The sequence below is a fragment of the Aotus nancymaae genome, unplaced genomic scaffold (assembly GCF_030222135.1).
Source record: "Aotus nancymaae isolate 86718 unplaced genomic scaffold, 86718_ANA_hifiasm-v0.15.2.pri h1tg000004l, whole genome shotgun sequence".
NCBI classification, from domain to species: Eukaryota; Metazoa; Chordata; class Mammalia; order Primates; family Aotidae; genus Aotus; species Aotus nancymaae.
The window spans coordinates 18297169-18316597 of NW_026988415.1; the positions used below are offsets into that span (position 1 = coordinate 18297169).

At 39.4% G+C, this 19429-nt stretch overlaps 1 protein-coding gene across 4 annotated transcripts in view; it reads left to right on the top strand.

Moving 5' to 3' along the window:
• The first annotated feature begins 1497 nt into the window (after nucleotides 1-1497).
• The window catches only part of ENOX2 (ecto-NOX disulfide-thiol exchanger 2), a 299872-nt gene continuing 281940 nt past the window's right edge, over nucleotides 1498-19429 (top strand). For 2 of the 4 annotated variants that reach the window (XM_012458755.2, XM_012458756.2), the window contains exons 1-2: nucleotides 1498-1655; nucleotides 2944-2991. Coding sequence is in view for 1 of the 4 variants with exons in the window: in XM_064361158.1 (XP_064217228.1) it covers nucleotides 14992-15013 (22 nt within the window). In the remaining 3 variants the exon portion in view is untranslated. Of the gene's footprint in view, nucleotides 1656-2943; nucleotides 2992-14955; nucleotides 15014-19429 lie in introns of those variants that run through there. The other 2 variants (XM_064361158.1, XM_012458754.3) reach the window with 2 other exon arrangements.

Sequence of the window (19429 nt, forward strand, 5' to 3'; positions counted from 1 at the left end):
TGCAATATGGAACTTTTGTTGTTGTTCTTTGCACTTTTTTATGCCTTTATGCGTTTGCACATGCTTTGTATAGAATATGGTTGACCACCCTGCCCCAAATCTGACAAATATTTTACTGGTTCTTCAACCAGTTCTCCAGAAGTAGAATGAGTTCTTCCTCCTCTACGTTCCTGTGGAAGCCTATGCAGACTTCTTTAGAGCGTTTTGCACATTGTATACTCATCTATTCCTCCCGCCAGATTCTCCTCCACTACAACTCCCCTCACCTAGATTGTGAGCTACCTGTGGGCAGGGACTATTTTTCTAATTCTGTGGCAACAGTGCCTAGCCCAGAGCCTTGCACAAAGCTGTATGCACAAATCTATTAAATCGTTTTCCTCCTTCACTTATCTTTTTAAAATCTTGGGCAATTACCTTAGCAAAATGCAATTCCTCTGTCTTTCCCTTCATTTTATTCAGGAGTGAAAAGTTGTCCTTATCAGGAAAGTTGTAGTAATTCAACTGTAACGATCCATCAAGCTATAAGAATTCATCTCTAACAGAGAAAAAAAAAAGGTCAAAAGTTAGAAGTGAAATTAGCCCTAATAAACAAACATTTTCCTCAATTTTTAAATCACTTGAAAGTGCTTGGCATTCCCCACCTGTCTTTATCCAGCTCTTGTAACATATTTTTACTCAAATGATGTTTCTTAAAGACATATAGTTACTTGTTTTTACTCAAGTTGTATTGTCTATCTCTGCTAAACTGTTATAGCAGTTTTTGTGGCATTATAGCAGTTATGTTTTTCATGGCAACAACATAGCTTCATTATGGATTAAATAGGCTGCTTCTTCTGGGCTGGTCTAGATCACATTTCTATGCCTATTTATGACACTGTTTCTAGGGAAAACATATAATTCCCAATTAGAAAAAGTATATACATTCTTCCATACCTTTCAAGTGATTTTAATGCAGGTGGTTCACACAGAACACACTTGTAACAATTTTAACGGACTGTAACTCTCAATTAAAATTCTGAGTTTATTGAATAATAAACATTATCTTTTGAAGAACACTTAAAACCCAGTAACAATTTCAAATCACGATAGAAAGTGCTTTCTGAAAAATGCTAAAGCTTAACCGACATGAAAATAAATCTAGAGCCTTCGTCTGTCCCTATAAACACAAACCCATAACCCCAAGACAGTGCACTCCAAACTACAATACCCAGAATACCCTTCCCGTCTGAACGCTAGGGACAATCGGAAAAGGAGGGGAAGAATTGTGCGTATAGAGAAATAAGTGTCGCGACTCCATCTCCCACAATCCTCGGCCTTCACTTGTGTCTCTCCGCCAGTGTCAACATGGGATTCCCTCCAGGAAGAACAGCCTCCAGCGACCTCAAAATACATTTCCCATGAAGCCATGGGCTCGGGGCTCCGGCTTCCCTGGTGACTAGTAGCCAATAGGAGACGCCGCAGTGGGCACCGGGTGGGTGAGAGTCCCGCCTTGGGCCGGAGTGCTGGGCCTAGGCCTGGTAGCGCGAGGCGGGCATTTCGGAAGAGTGGCGCGGCGTGGGGCCCTGCGAGGGCACTACGCGCCCGGGAGCTGCCGCATCGGCCCGATTTTCCGCGGCTGTATAAGGACTAGCGCTTCGGTAGCCGGGGAGCTGGAGGTCAGAGAGGCAGAAAGCCCGAGTGGCCTTGGCTGGGGACTGTGGGACTGAGGGGGCCTAGGGAGGAGGGTGCTTCCGGGGCCGCGGTCCTCAGCGCCTAACTCCTCCCAGCTCCGCCTCTGCCGGGGAGGGGGTGTCGGGAGTGGGAGTCGGGGGTGGGCTTCTGAGCTCTAGGCGCCTGTTCCCTTGAGCCTGGGAGCGCGCTCTCTTTGCTCTTTTTTTTTTTTTTTTGGGGGGGGGGGTCCAACTCGCCCGCTCTTTTTCTTTCACAACGCCGCCCGGCTGCGCCTCCTCAGAGGTCTGAAGTTAGGGTTCGCGTCCAGGGTTTTGCCTAGGTGGTATCTGGACTCTAATTCATACTGCAGGAGTTGGGTGATCTCTCTCCTCTTTTCCCTCAATTTGTATTTCAGGTTTGGGCACACAACCCTCCCTACGCTACACTCCCCATTTCCTCTGGGGCGTGAAAATTCCTTGCCACGCCCATGGCGTGACTTTTTTTCAAACTTTCTCTTTTTGCCTCCTTAATTGATCGCCATCTCTACCGGCTCCTCAGCCACCTGCCACTTACCCCACCAAGTCTTTGGAGTGAGAAGGGTTTCCCCTCAATTTCTAGAAGGGATGGGAAGCAAAAGAGGGAAGGAATCTTGCTTTTGAGAAATGTGTGTTTAAGGTTCAGTACAGGGTTCTGGTGAGAGTAAAAGGCAAGTTCGACTGGTCATAAAAACAGTGCTTTAGGGGTTTCCAGCAAAGACTGATAGCACTAATGTTGACAAACATTTAGGGGGCACACCAACTACAGAATAAAGGAGATCGTGTGAAACAGACTGTATTAATCATTGTATTATTACAAACGCGTGCAAAAAATGCTAAAGAGGTTAGTGGAAGAGCATACTGATGGAGGTGGTGAGTTAATCTGTGGAAGTTCAAGTCTAATCCAGGAAGTGCTGAAGCCCTCATCCAGCTTTCAGGCTTTGTGAAGGAGGTGAATTTTAATTTGGGCTCCAGCGGAGTATGGGGGATTTGAAGTGGTCAAAGAGGAGAGAGAAAATGCTTCCTGATTCTGAGATTGGAGTTTGAGAAGGGTGGACAGAAGAGGGAGCACTTTGAGACAGGTGGGCTTGCCTCATTGGAATACAAGATGTAAGCAGGAAATAAATAAATAGGGTGGAGAAGCTTGGGGTCATAATAACATGATACTTTGAAACATACACATAGTTCGGATATTATTCTGTATCAAATAAAAATGAAGGCAAAAATTAAGATTGGATGATTTTTCTTTTCATCCTAGGGAACCTGATTTGAGATCAATTCTTGGAGAACACAAAGAAGTGTGATGGTATGTTCCAGGTGTGAGTTTAAATCCAAGAAGAAGCTTGTCTTGCAGATGTTTTGTTTGTAGCTATTCTTAGCTACAGTCTATAGCTGTCAATTTTAAAGCCTAGAGACATCAATTTATTCTTAAATGTATTTGCTATCCCTGTGCATCACATTATCTGAATTGTAGTCATCTCATTGGGTGACAATAATCACTGCTATTTATTGGACCCACATAACGTCCTAGTCATCATCATAAATACTTCATTGCATTATCTTAAGAGTGTTATGAAGTAGGTACTATTCCTGTCTTTTTCTGGAAGAAAAGACCAAAATGCACAGAAGTTAAACAATCCACTTAAAGTTACATAGATTATAAGTTGGGTTGAGGTTTGAGTGTACGCATTTCTGACTCCAAAGCTCATGCTCTGTTCAACTTGGTTTGCTACTCCCAATGTTCATTTTTGTTCTTTACTTTCCAGTTGTGGTAAGGAGAGATTATTGTAAGGTATAGTTGATCATCCTGGCCAAAAATCAAATGATTCACTTCAAATTCCTATGTCAGAATGTGTTTTCTGTAAAGTAGCTGCCAAAACCAAATTAGCTTAACTGCCATTGTCACTGTAGCTAATTGTGTCTGCCAAAACTATAGTCAGCATGGCTATTTCTGAATTAGATGATTCTCTTTATAAAACATATCATACCTCTAAGCTATTTGGACCTGGAGAGTACTTTGGATTTATTTTATTTTAGCCTTTTCAAAAAGTTACTTTGGACCCTAGATCTCTTTCATGACCTCTACCCACATGAAGTACTGGGGAAACAATGAAGTACAAGGTGTGAACTCTTCCTGGGGTCTAGTTGGGGAGGTAGATGCCCACAGTTCTGAGATACTGTAGTGTGTAGTTTAACAGAGACAAGTACAAAGTGCTATGGAGTGATAAAGAGAGGTGTGACTCACTGTAAGGGAAACTCAGGGAGAAGGCTTCCACGAGGAGGTGACAGGACAGATAGGTTTTGAAGGATAGTGAGTTTGCCCCAGGCAGGGAAGGAGTGGAGGGGAGGCATTCCAGATAGAGGAGTCAGTCTGTGAAAGATGTGTGGCTGTATAAGAGTAGGACATGATCATTCAATGTGGAAGACTTCAGCATGACTGGAGTGCAGATTATTTAGGAAAAGAAAGGTATAATAGGTAGGAGAAGAGTCTGGAAAGATAGGTTGGGGCTGAGTTGTGAAGAACCTTGATTGCAATGCTAAGTTGGAATGCGCCCCCATAGGTCAGTGGTTCTCAAAACATAGGGCATCTGCTGGTGGTAGTTACACTGTGCTCCCACAAATATTTTAATTTTACTAGTTACATATTCAAATATGTCTTATAAAACATAAAACTGAACTAAGTCATCACATCTAAGGCTACTTTCTATTTTACTTCATAAAAATAGAAAGTGATCCTGTTTTCAGTTGATTTAAAGACAAATATTAAGTAATTATAGTACATGGTAATATGTACTATTATTGTGAATATGGTAAAAATCACTAAGTAATACTCAAATGACTGAGTATGTGAGAAGTGCTGCTTGTAGGCCATAAGAAACCATTAACGTGTTTTAGAGAACTACGATCAGATTTTTACTTTAAGGACAATGGCAGGAAGGATACAGTGGAGGTGGACATGACTGGAGGCTGCTACTCCTTTCCACAGAGAGACAATAAAGACCAGGAGGGAACAGATTCAAGAAACATTTAGGAGGTGAAATTATTAGGGCTTGGTGGATGTTAATATTATTATGTCAGTGTTACCAGAATTATTTTAAAAGTCTGCATGCCCCACTTGCCTCTTGTCCTTTATATTCTATGGTGAGCAATAATATTGCCAAAACATGCTACATTTCTATGTTCATTAAGATGACAGTGGAAGCCATTGTTACCACTCAAGTGTGGATTTGGATTATACACAACATCCTTCCCACCATACTAAGTGTCCTTGAGAGCAATAGCACAAATATTCAAGGTACCGATTAGGAATATGAGTATGATCTGTGGCCCTTAGGCATCCAAGAAACTCCTCAGTCTTTAAGACTCAGCTCATATGTTAACACCTCTGGAAAGCCTTCTCAACAACCCCTACCCAACCTACATGAATGCACGCAGAAAGCAATGTTAGGTCTCTGGCTTCCATAAGACTCTGCACTTACCTCTGTCCTAGCCTGTACCACACTGTAGTATGTCGGTCTGTGGATATTTCTGTGCTTCCCACTAGACTGTGAGCTCCTTGAGGGCAGGGACCAGGTTTCATTCATCCCCATACCCATAGCATCCAGAACAGACTTGACACATAGTAATCACCTAATAAATGGTTATTGGGTTAAAATAATTGATAAACAGATTTGCATGAATACAACTGGGGACTTTGGTAGCACAGAGTGCCAAATGCTGTGAAAAGACTAGCTGTTTGCTACATTTGCTACTTTTGCTGAAGAAATCAGTAAATTAAAGTGCCCATAATTTCACTAAAGACCTATCTTTTCTCTCTTTTCTTCACTCTCCCCTGTTTATCTTACCTTTTTCTTTCTCATCATTTACCTGTCCAGACACCTGTTCCTTAGCCCATTGCTTTGCTTCTCTTGACAGAGTTCACTTTGCTCCTGCCCTGATACTTTTCCAGAAAACATTCCTCCTTCTACCCACCCAAGCCCAGTGCACTCCATCCTTGACATCACTCGCAGATTCATCTCCTCCTACTCATAGACTCTGCTAGTTGATACAGCTCTTCTGGAGAGCAATTTGTCAATATGTATCAGAAACCTTAATGGAATATAGCTTTTAACCTACCACTTCAACTTCTAGGGCTCTATGCTGAGGAAACCATCATGATGTTGTGAAAATTTAATACTCAGGACATCTATCCCAGAGTTGTTTCTACTAATAGCAAAAACAAAAAAAGAACATCTTAAATGTACAATACTAGGGGTTTGAATGAAATCAATTGTGGTACATTTATAGAAAGGATTACTAAGTAGTCTTAAAGTTGATTTTACCAAACAATATTTAATGATGTGGAAAATTGTTTTTGACATACTAAGGAAAAATTCACATCATAAAATTCTCACTACAAAGTGGCAGATCCCAGTTTAAAAACATACACATATCACATATACACACAAACACACACATCTGTGTAGACATATATAGGAAAAATCCTGTAATGTTAAACACACACAAAAATATTAATAGGGGTTTGCTACAAATGGTAAGATTGTGTATGACTTCTACTTTTAACCTTTTGCATATTTTTATTTTCTAATCTACAATACATTTGTTAATTTTAAAAAAGTTATTTTGGCCAGGCACAGTGGCTTAAACCTGTAATCCCAGCACTTTGGGAGGCCAAGGCAGGCAGATCACCTCAGGTCAGGAGTTTGAGAACTGCCTGGCCAACGTGGGGAAATGCCGTCTCTACTAAAAATACAAAAATTAGCTGGGCATGGTGGTGTGTGCAGCAGAGGTTGCAGTGAGCTGAGATCACACCACTACACTCCAGCCTGGGTGACAGAGTAAGACTCTATCTCAAAAAAAAAGTAAGAAAAAGTTATTTTAACATGTTTTCCTAGCGTCCACCATTGTCTTAGTTTGAGGCATATCTTCCACCTCCTAACAGACATGCATCACTTCCTGGATTACTGCTGCCTCCAGCCTGCTTCCCTTCTAGTCCACTCTTTACCAATGCTGACAGAATGATTTTTGTAAATCACAAATCTAAAGCTATCTGGCCTCTATGTAAAAGAGTTCAAAGCTTTTCCATATCTTCAGGATAATATCCAAAAGTCTTAGACTGGCTGATAAAAGCTTTGAAAATCAGCTCCCAGCTTGCCCCTCTAGTATCAGTTTTTCCTTCTATGATTTACTTTTTTTGGGGGTCTTTGACCAGTGCCAGGCACATAATAGGTATTTCATTAATGTTAACCAATGTTGATGTGGACTGTATGGATTAGTAATTGTATGCCAGGCAATTTACTGGTATTTAACTCTCAGGGCAGAAATATTAAACACATAAAATAGTTATTCCTATTTTACAGATGAGGAAAACTAAATACATCAAAGCGAGAAGAAAAGTTATCATAATAAAGAGCATTTTTTTAAAGAGCAAATTTAAAACCTCCTGCCGTAACTCTGTTCTCTTTATTTTCCAACAATCCCTGCTGGTTCTTGTCAGTAAGAAAACAGGCTTTGTACACTCCCTTGGGCAAGTTATATGTGACCACAGCGTAACAAGAACAGCCACAAACTGACATGATCTCACCATGTCGTGGTTCACATTGTGCTCATGTACAGAAATCTTGCCTTTGTGTACATAACACTTCATGCAGGAGAGATGGACTAGCTCCAATTTCTCTGTTTTTCTTTATTTTTTGAAATTCTATGTCATTTGGGATGGGAATGTTAGCAGAGAGCTACAGAAAACTGATAGAATTAAATGTACAAGAAACAATGTGTCTCATGGGAGCCGATGTCATTGGTTAATTTATTTTTTTAAATGTCATGTAGATGTATTTTCCAGCAATCTATCCCCAGGGAAGACCTTGGTTGAATTCAATAGTTAATCCTACTTACAGAATGCAGCCCATGTGTACACTATATTCTTGCATTGTTAAGTGATCTTAGACATATGTGGTGGATTACCATAATGACATACAATTGAGTGTATATAGGGTATCTGATTTGCTCTACAATAATGTATCAGTGGTCATATTGTCATTCAGGATCCTGAAGTGTAACCTGCCCTTCATTTTCCTTACAAATAATACCCATTGTGCAAAAATGGATGATTTCTAAGGGACAGAAGTCCTAAGCGTGAGTCATCTGAATAAAATAACAATTCTTTATAAGGAATTGTCATTTTTAAATACTCCAGAAAAAACATCTATAGTTTTCCTGTTTCATGATCAAATAAGTTGAACATAGAAATTACAGATAGGGTTTCACTTCATTCGATGAATTATTGTAGGCTTACTATGTGAAAGTACTCCGTTGCACAGTGCACTAGATACTCATAATTGCCTTCCTTTTTAATGCCTTCTAAAAAAAAAGAGAGTGAGGGAGGGAGAGAGCGAGAGAGCGAGAGAGAGAGCGAGCACAAGCAAGCACATAAGAGCAAGAGCATTCAAGAGCAAATTAAAGAAAGAAAATTTTAACAAGCGGGTCTATGTTATAAATGAAAATTTACCTGGCTGAAAATTGGGATATGTACCCATGGGGATGTGTTCTTTATTTTTTTCCTGTGGGATATCTAGGCAAAAATAAGCTACCAGATAGCTGATAAGCAAATGATCTACTTCTCTGTTTACAAACAGTATGAAAGAAGAAACAGTGACTTTCTGTGCATCCCAGCCCTGCACAAGCCTGCTGGTGATGTGAGAGTTATGATTGTGTCAGCTATTCCAGGTTTTCTGTCTCTGCTGCAGAGATTTGGCAGACACCTCAGACAAATTTTATGTCTCTTAAATCTTCCTCAAGCTAAGCTTGGCTCTTAGATTTATATGTACAAAAAAGTAAAGTGTTTACCAGTTTGACATTTTTGAAGATCAAAACAGACTTAGTTTAAAAAAAATTCAGTATACACCTCAGTTTAGTCAGAAAGACCTAATTGCTTTTTTGCTGTTTGTTTAAAACAGCCCAAATGTGTACTTTTCGGAAATGGCTACTGATCATATATCTAAAGATTTATGTTCTAGTCCTCAATGTTGCTTCCTTTTTTCTTGCCTACAAACTGTAAAGTTTTGCTGAAGTCTTAATTTTCCTTTTTTGCCTTTACTGATACATAGTATGAAACACTATAGGATGGAAACATGGTGAAATACATCGGCAATCTAGGAGGGAAAAAAAGATAGTTTTTATTAGCTCTGCTTCCCTTCTCTTTTTGGTGCTCTGTTTTTCAGTGGTCTCTTACCCACAAAATATTGTTCCTTGGCATAATAATGATAGGTGAGTAGAAGAATCAAAAGAGCTTCCAGTGACCACTCACTAACAAAGCTAGTCCAAATGCCTCTGTAGGCAGAGCACAAATGAATGTGGCAGTCATTCAGGAGAATTGAGACACTGTATGGAGAATGTTACTTCAGAGAACAACACTGCTTCAGTGGTGAACTAGGAAAGATAAGGATGGAGAAATCCCCAGTAAGGGCCCTTGTCATCTGCTCCAGCTGCTCTTCATTTTTAACCAGCAACAACTACTGGTGAGAATTTCCTGGGATAGAAACTGCCCCACAATAAGCCCCCATAAGGTGTCCTCCTGTCAGCTTTTCTTCAGTCAGGTCCTCAAATGTACTTCACTAGGATTATTCTGGTCACATACCATTCTAATTTTCACCTTTCAAGAAATGCTGAGTTTGACTTCAATGAGTACTTGATGTTCAGACTCATTCATTTAGTGGACATTTGAGCATGTATACAGGACCAGACTCTATGCTAAGCACCAGGACTATAATAATGAATTTGATGTAATCCCTGCCCTTCAGGAGCTCACAGTCTAATAGGGGAGATAGACACTCAAACCAGTGATTATGTTCTGATATGAAAGATACTCAAAAGAGAGAGAAGGTGCTCTTGGAATATGGTGGAGGGAATTACAGCTGTGGGTGGACAACTTAGACATCAGAGTCTAACTGTGCTAAATCATAAAGGATGAAGAGCGTTGCCTAGTCTCTGTGTGGACAAAGAGGTGATGGGCAAGGATTCCAGGCAGAGGGACCACCAACACATGCAAGGCAGTCAAATGTATAAAACTGGATGGTTCAGAGAAAGGTAAGATATTGTGTGTGAACCACTTAAAGTGTGGGAAAGGGGGACAGGCAAAGAGTCTGGAAAGCTATCCTGTGGCTGATTGGGTGAATTAAGTCAGTTTGCTAAGAAGTATGGCCATTGTCCTATATGCAGGAATGAGTGAACACAGGGTCTTAAATGGGGGGAGTAACATGATTGCATTGGAGAATGGACTTCATGGTGGGACAAACTGAAGACAGACCAAGTCCACTTTCTTTTTTTAAATTTTATTTTTTTATTTTGAAATAATTTCAATTTAGAGAAAAGAATCGTATAAAGAATATTCTTAAAATAACCATTTGAGAATAAAATTTTAACATCATGCTTCATCATTTCTGAATATTTTATTTGCATCTCCTACCAAAAAAAAGATCTTCCATATATAACTACAATACAATCATAGACATCAGGAAATTTTCTTTTTTTAAAATTTTACTTTAAGTTCTGGGATACATGTGCAGAATGTACAGGTTTGTTACATAGGTATACATGTGCTGTTGTCAAGGATCTAGAAACAGAAGTACCATTTGACCCAGCAATCTTATTACTGGGTATATATCCAAAGGATTATAAAGTCCACTTTATACTTTGGAAGTCTTTAAGAGGTTTTACCCTAATCTTTAAGAGGTTTTACCACTATTCAGGAATGCCGTCTCTGTTAGGGTTTCTTTCCATATGCAGAGATCACTTTGAACAGTGGTGTCCTTCTGCACACAGGACATAACTTCCTGTACTCCTTCACATGTTACTTAGATGAATATTCATTCTTTCCAACTCAAATCAGTGATTCCAGAAGTAATTGAGGTTTGATTATCATGAAGGAAAGAAATCAGTTTTGAAGCACAGCAGCTTCATTTCCAAAACATTCTATGAGGCTTATTTATTGCTTGCTGAGTCAGCAGGGCTGAGGCACGTGTTGGTCAGCTCCCCTTAGGAGTTGGGGGAGGAAAAAGGAAAGAGGCTGAAGAGATGTCAGGGAGTGGCTGTTTGAAAAATAAGCAGCAACCAGAATGTTGGAAATCCCCAAAGGTCGCATCCAGATATGGGAAGTAGATATACATACCAGATTTACATAAATATGAAACAAATGCATGTTGAAGGTACCTATGCCCAAACAAATTGTACTATCTAGCCAGTCAGTTTTAGATCATGTTCTTTTCCTGACTCAGATACTGTAAATGGCTTCCTGTTTTCCATAGGATGAAGTCCAAACTCTTCAGCCTGACATTTAGTACTCTGCAATCTGGCTCCACCTACCTTTCTAATCTTTATACTTCTGTCTTACAGAACTCTGCTTTAGCCAGTTACCCTTTCAGACACTGCTTTGGTATTCCCTTGCTTACACTGGGAGCCCTCTCAGCGAACGGATTGTGTTTTTTACTTCTTTGAATCCCCCAAACTGCCTAGCATAGTGTCTTGCATATAGTAGGCCCCCAAGATGTACCTGTAACTGTTACTGTTCCCCATCCTTCCACCATTCTTTCCAATATCTCTGTTAACCTAATGCCCTCACTACTGAAAATGGCAACTGAGACACTAGGTGAAAGAGGTTGGTGCTCAACCAACTATCCCAGCCTGGCCATTTCATGGCAAGCAAGCTGAGGCTAAGAGAGTCAAAGTGACTTGATCAAGATCAAACACTGAAGAAAATCAGGAGACCTCCGTTCTTCTGACTCCCTATCCAGTGTTCATTCTGTGTTTCCCTTGTGAGCTTTCAGACAGGTGAAGCCAAGCCTTGCTGTTTGATCTTTGCAGGAGTTTGAACTGATTGGAATCTCAGGGTTTGGTGCAAGTTTGATCAATTCAGAAAATATGAAACTTTGTTGTGGTTCAAATCAGTTTGCTAGTTTTTGTTGTTTTCAAACTGTTAACATTTCTGTTTTGTTTGGAGTTTAGCAACTAGTGTTGTCTCTCCCCATTTAGGTTCATGGTTTGGTTCAAGTTATTGGTTCTTTGAAATCTTCCACTGGGACTTTTGTTTTTGACAAGAATACTCAGAATGTGGGGTGGCCAGTGATGGAAATTCATTTGAAAAGATCAGTCAGGCTTGGTGACGGCTGCCAAGGAGGAGCTTTGGTGGTTTAGGGAAACATTAGTGCTTACATTCTGGAACTTGAAATCAGGATAATGGAAACAGTGCAATGGTTTTTGGTGTGCGTGTTTGTTTTTATCAGGATGCTCTGATACTTTCATTGCCCTTCTTGCTAATCTGGGTTGAAACTGCTGCCTCTCACATCATTGACTTTTGGGACATTCTGTCAGTCATATTCCTCTTTTTTTTTTGACTGTGAGAAAGAAGCTAACAAAAAAGACATCTTTCCTGTCCTTTTCCCTTTACTTTGAATGGCCCTTCTGAGAAATTTGGGTAATATGAATTTCAAGCTTAAATGTGTGGAGGAGTTTAGTTGCAATGCCCAAAGGCAGAACAACCCAATTCTGAAATACAGCCTTGGTTCCTTTCTTACCAATGTGGTTTTTAAAGTCTCAGGCAAGCCTACTTTGCTGAACCTGAAACTGGACTGACACCTTCCTTAGTGGCCACCCATACTGCTGGTGAGGCTGTGGTGGAGGGTTGTAACGACGAGACCTCTGGAGAATTGTATCCCACCTGCCTGAGTTTCCGAATGGCAAAGGAAAGTGAGATCTGGTGGTAGGACTGTCGGTACCTTTTCAAGCTCTTGACTGTTTACTTAAGCAGTTGGAAGGCTAGGATTGCAGCTGTGGTGGTAAAGGGGCCACTCCCAATACCTCAAAAGACAAACACTTTTTATTATAGTAGGTGAGACTTTGGATGATCTCAGCAAGTATGTTTCTGATTAGAGAGCTCTCACTTTAGATTCATTTTGTTTTCTCCACCCCTCCCTTCTCCTTCCCTCCTTCTCTTCTCTTCTCTTTTTCTCCCATCCCCCTTTCAGCAGCTCACTTGCTCTTTTTCCCTATGGGTTTAACATAGATTTTGACTGTGTATTTTACTGGCATCTTCAGTAGTAGCAATGACGTTCAAAGGGGCAATTAGAAAAAGTTTTCTTTCTTCTTACAAGAAGTATGATGGGCACTTTTTTGAGGGCACAGATGGCACTAGATGGGGCCAAGGGGAGGTGACATCTGATATTTCTGCTCTATCCCCCACCTTTCTTTTGGCTGCTTCAGATTTGGTCCATGTGGACAAACACACACTTGGGTAACCACCACACAGATGGAAATCAGGACATGTGGGATTTGGCTGAACCAAAGATCCCCAAACATTGCCTGGATCATTTAGTGCCCCAGGTGTGGCCACCCCAGGACTTCATGTGCTAAAATTGTGTCCCAGCTGAAGCCAGCTGGTCACTGTATATATAGTATCAAGGCAGCTTGGAGCCTCATAAAGCATGACTTTGGGTTTTTACCTTTTGGATTTAGATTTAGCTAATCAACTCAAATCCTACTGCAACACACTGTGCAATGAGAATGTAACAGGCACATAGAAAGCTTGAACAAAAGCAGATGCTCGTTGTCTAGTAGTTTACATTCCAGATGGGACATAATACTAGACCATATGAAGAAAAATGGACTGACTTTCTGGAAAGGAAAGAGAGAACTTTGAGGACTCCAGTCTGTTTAATAAACTTTGATGCATTATTTTAAAATTTTTTCAAAAAAGTTCCCTGCTGTGGAATTTTAACAGCAAACGGCAATTCCTTCTAATTTAAAAATTCCTTCTAATGTAAGAATTGAACAGTGTTTCATGAAATTATATTGGTTGTTTCTTTTTTTTTCTACCTTATGTGATAGAGGTGCCTCACTTCAGTCATTTAGGCAAGATTTGTTTAGGGCATGGTAATAATAATCCCATATAATTGTATAGCCCTTTACAATTTGCAAAAGGGTTTTCATGCCTATTATCTTATTAGCTCTCCCAGCAATCCTGTGAAACAGTCAGGATAGGTACTATTATCCCCAATTAATAATTAAAGGGAACTTAGACTCAAAGAAGTTAAGTGACTTGTTCAGAGTCACATAGCTAGGAAGTTGTAGAACTGGAAGCTGAACCCAGGTTTCCTGATACCCAGCCCCAGTGCTCCCTCCTTTGGTTGTATCATGTTTCCTTTCAAAGACACTGTCTCCTTTTTGTTCCTACTCATGATTAAGTTTAAAATCCATCCAAAACTGAGCTTTAATTTTGTGGTTGAGTAAAACTGAAGCACTTACATGTAAAGTGCTTTCTTAAGTCCCCTATGAAGTGGGTCCTGCACATAGCTCTTGGGTTTTCACCTTCATTTTAACTGAACTATTTTTGGGTAGACATAGACTTGTTTTTCATGTTAAGTATATGCACAAAAGTTGTGTGATCCACTGATTATAGGTGTGAAAGCTGCACTTGGGGAATGGGACTAGGGATGAAAAGTTGGCTTAAAATAATTAGCTTCTTGTCTTTCTGTTAAGAGATGTCATGTTCAATAGAATTTAATTTCTCTGTACTTCCTTTGCTTCCAGCCTTTTAAATACAGTTCTTTAGGGAAAATTAGCAAATATTCATTCTGAATGTTGATTTTTCAGGAACACGGGTAGCCAGAGGAAAGAAAAAGTAAAGGGGTGACTTTCTGTGTCCTGTAAGAGTGGGCAAGCATTATTTTGTTTGGAGCTGTGAGCTAAGATTTCTTCCAAGGCATGCAAATTGTAAAGTTCTGATTTGTCAACTGCATGCTGTTTCTTTAGGCACTGATGTATGAAATCCTGAACAAATTCTCCGATGAACATACTGCTAATTGCTTCTCCACCTGCTCTCCAACCTCCTCCACCCCACCCCCTCCACTCCCAATTCAGCCTATAAGTGTCCGTCATTGGAGATGGATGGTGACACATGCAGTAATAGCAATTCATAAAAGCCAGTTCCAGCCCTTGTCTTCAAGGCTCCTGGATTTTCCACTGCCTGCTTTTGTGTAAGTGAAGTGGATGGAAGTGCTACTGGCATCAGAATCCTCCTCCCTGTGCTCCGTTGCTAAAGCTCAATTGCTCGGCTGGAGCTGAGCTAAACAGAAGCGTCGGATCTAAGCCGAATTATAGCTATTTTTCTTTTCCTTCAATGGGGTGGGTGGGTTAGGGATAGGGTGTAGTGGGGGCTTGGGGTGCTTTGGCTTTTCTTCTTGTGGAGAGAAGAGGGTAAGGAGAGAATAACTCACGATAGGATATAACGTGAAACAGTTCCCTGAAGAGTGTCACAATGTTCCTGGTACAATATACAGGTATAGTATATGTTGTTTTTTCTGAATTTCCTCTTTGTTTCAAAGTGCATTTCTTTCTCTTATTTTTCCTTCAGTTCAACTGTTCTGAAGGACAAATAAGGTTCTAATGAGCTAAACAAAATAGCTGCATAAAACATGCCTGCCCCCAGCTATAATGTTTGTAGCAGATTGCTGTATAAAATCTGCGTTTTCTGTTAAACTGGTAGTCCCGATCCCTTAATTGTGCACGCTTCTCTGCTGTATTCTTGTATTGAATTTTTCAAGTCTTATGTCTGCAACTGGTAGTATGTGATATAGCTTAGAGTGTTTGCACACAAGACTTACTGCTTTGGAAGCAAAAAGCAATTTTTAAACACTTAGTGTGTTATGTTTCTCTTGAGTTTATTAACTCCTGTATTTGTTAATTGGCTTTATAGATTTGGGATATAGTTAAAGAGTAGGGAAACCTAAAATAGGAAGCATTCCAGGACACATCTGTTTGGTAAATTTAGTTATTTTTCATTAGTGATCTCAGGTTGATGAACATTATATGTTATCGTTGTTTGTTTATTCTCCTCATTGGAAAAAAAAAGTGCTCAAAACAGCAAAGCTAAAAATATGGCCCCAAGCCATCTGTATTGTAAAATATCCTTGGATCAAAAGTGTTTCTTAAGTATTCTCTTAAGCTTTCAGAAACATAATGGTCCTTAATAATGAAGAAGACTCTGATCAGGTATGGGCGAATGTGTTTTGAAAGGCTTCTTATACAGCAGTTAGACAGAAAGGTCCCTTGCAAATGAAAAACCCTGAGAAAGTTTCACTTTCTTGCTGCTCAGAACAGAAGCTTAGTTCCTACAACCACGTTGTTTTGATAAGTTGAATATCATTTGTTGTCAAGGACTTTCATCTCCATTGTTGCTTTATTGTTCTTAAAATATTGTGCTCCTGCGCTTAACAGCTAAAAGATCATGTTCTATTTTGATGCGTGGTTTGACAGTTGATTTCGCTCCTCATTAATTGGACAGCATGCAGATGATGTGGAGAAGTGAGTGAGTGACATTATTTCAAGGTTACGTTGAAGAGCATACAGTGAACCTTAGTGCCTGGACCAACAGCTGCTGAATTGAATTGTCTGCAATTAAAGCAACAGCAGGTTTGTGTAGTCTCCCTGCAGCCCATTTATTTGAATTTATGGCTTCAGTTTCTTCTTTGAGTATTGGTTGGTTTGTTTTGCTAAGTGTTGGAAAGTTATGCTTGTTGGATGTTTTCTCTGTACTCAATGCATGCTTGACTCTAGAAGAGCCATCTCGTACATTTTAATGTGAGAAGTTGTTGAGGTTTTTTTTTCTTATGGTTAAAACCAGAGACTGTCCTATTTTCTCCACTATAAAACTAAACAGATTTACATGGAAAATATTGCTTTGTTCAATAGATAGAGATTTCCTGTGGACCAGTGTTACTGATTTACATTTCTGGCAGTGAAAAATGCTGGACTTTGTTATGCTAGTGGAATTACTATATCTGGGAAGAACTTCTCTATGCTAATAAAAATGTTTACATTTTAAAAACGACATTATCTCCTTGCCAGCTCTCAATTCCACAGTGACCTAATGAATAATTTCAAATCTAACTAGGTGGGTTTTATGACTGTATTTTCTTTGTATGCTAATAGTGAATACCTGTTTAATTCCTTAATGGTTTTACTCTATTAAAAAGTTACAATTGCAGTATCATTGTTGATTACTGAATCCACAGTGGATGTGGTATAAAACATTTATGTAGTGATTTAATATATACTTTCTCAGTTCATTCTCAGTAAGTGTGAGGTCAGTGATGATATGATCTCCATTTTATAGGTAAGAAAACTGAGACTCAGGATGAGTAACTGGCCTGAGGACTCACATCTAAGTGCAGCCTGAACTTACAGGTTACGTTATCTGACTCAAGAATCTGTGCTTTTTCCTCCCTGATATCAGGCTGCCTCTCGGTTGATGGGTTCCAGGTAAATGTGACTTATGCTATTAGTGAAGAAGGATAAATTTGGTAATTTACTAAAAAATGTATTCTTGAATAGGACTCCAGAGATTTTTTTCAAAACTCTTTTTTAATCCAGCATTTATTTAAATATCTGAGTGATTTCAATATTAATTTTACAGATGTATAAGAAACACTAGTGTTTTGATTAATGTGTACATCAATATGAATGAATATAGAGCTTTGTGAAATTTTGGGGAAGCAAAATGTTGTCTAATCCAAAAGATTAATATGGAATATTTTCTTTTCGAAACAAGGTGGTTATTGTTCTACTCAATGAACTTATAAGATTGTTTCTATGAAAGTGTGTGTATTTTAAGATATACTGGCTGTGAATGTGAAGTGCTGTATGTTTTTGAAATTTGAGTATTTTGTCCAGAGCAGCAGAAAAAATATACAGCTAATTCAGGTTCACACTTTTCTTTCTTTCTGTCTGTCTCTGTGTTGCTGTCTCTTTCTCGTAGATCAGCCTTCTTATCTTTCTGAATTTCCAAATGATTTCTCAAATTCATTTGTTTTAAGGGAAAAAATGCTTTCTTTCCCACTGAAGAAGGGAATACTATTTAAAGCTGCATCATCAATTCAGCAAATGAACCCAAATACTTGAATAGCTCATACAAGCTCTCTGGTAAAACTTTCCTTAAAACCCCTTCAGTAAACATTCTTCAAGGGGCCATTTTTAGATCTGAATTTATTAGAGACTGTGCCATGTACTGGAGTAATGACTGGATACTCAGGCCATAGACAACTCTTCTTTAGCACTTGACAATGAACATTTAGGAATGTTGATAAGAAAATCAGCCAGAGATCCAGCAAGGATTGTTATGATCTGTTTATGAGACTTAGGGTGGTAATGAATATATTGTCTTAGGTACTGTGTAATTGAAATTTATCCTTATCTAAGATGATATCTTTATATTTTAACATATCTTGGCTGTCTTTGTATTATTTCCTTCTGACGAAAAAGAAAGGAAGATTTTCATCATTCTTTAAACTTAAATGAATTTGATACTTAAAAAATACAAGTGGGAACTTTGGGGAACAAATCAGGATTAGAGGAAGGAGAACTGGGCAAACTAGGCATGTAATTGGAAGTTCCATATTAAACTTGGTTTCAGGTGGCAAATGTCCTGTGTAGCTGGAAGCTCTGGCTAACATCCCTCACTCTGTTCCTTTTTCTAGGAATAGGCACTCTGAATATCAATGAAAAAGAATTTACTGGGACTTTAAAAGAAATTGACATTTTCTTATTGGTGAAAGAAAAAGTCTTTCATCTACAAAATAGTTACTTTGTCCCTGTCTTATTTGAGGCCAAGAAAAATTTGAGAGGGAGATTTCTAGGTTCTGGTTGTTCAGGGAGCTGAAGTTGAGTCTTCTGATGGATTTTCCCCTTTAGTACACCTATCAGTGTGTTTTAGAGGAGTGAAGGTCAGGTCTCATGGACGGGAATATAAAGGTTAGTATACATCAGTCCATGGTGTGCTGGAGCCAACTTGCACTAGCTTGTTTAAGGGTATCACACCAAGAATATTAACGGATTTGAAAATTTATTCATATTTGCCTTTTTCAAAAAGGACTTAATATGGTTATTATGAATAATACAATAATTAAGGCATGCTATTTATGTAGGATAGTATAATGCAAATGCCCCTTGGGCTGCTAAACTATACTGATTGACATTATTGAGCATAGTACAGTTGAGTGTGTGTCTCCCCAGCCATATATAAACACAATAATAAGAAGAGCTAACATTTGGCCAGGCACAGTGGCTCACGCCTATAATCCCAGCACTTTGGGAGGCCGAGGTGTGCGGATCACTTGAGGTCAGAAGTTCAAGACTAGCATAACCAATGTGGCAAAACTCTGTCTCTACTAAAAATACAAAAATTAGCCGGGCATGGTGACAGGTGCCTGTAATCCCAGCTACTTGGGAGGCTGTGGCCGGAGAATTGCTTGAACTCGGGAGGCAGAGGTTGCAGTGAGCTGAGACCATGCCATTGCACTCCAGCCTGGGCAACAAGAGTGAGACTCTATCTCAAAAAAAAAAAAAAAAAAAAAAAAGAACAGACATTTATTGAAAGCTCACTCTGTGCCAGGTCATGTTATAAATACCTTATATGTATGAACTCATTAACCCTCACAGCAATGCCATAAGGTAGGCAGTAGTATTTCCATTTTAAGGTTAGAAAAACAGATTTTAAGTATCCTGCCTACCATGTCACACAATTACTAAGAAGCAAGAATCAATATGTGATCACAAGTTTGTCTTCAGAGCCAATGCTCTTATCTACTATGGCATGTATGTCTTTAGGGGATCTTTGTTAAAGAAACTGTTTGCCCACCTGTGTGCTACCCAGAGCAGATATCCCATTGTTCATGACTTTGAAAGACCTAGACAGTATA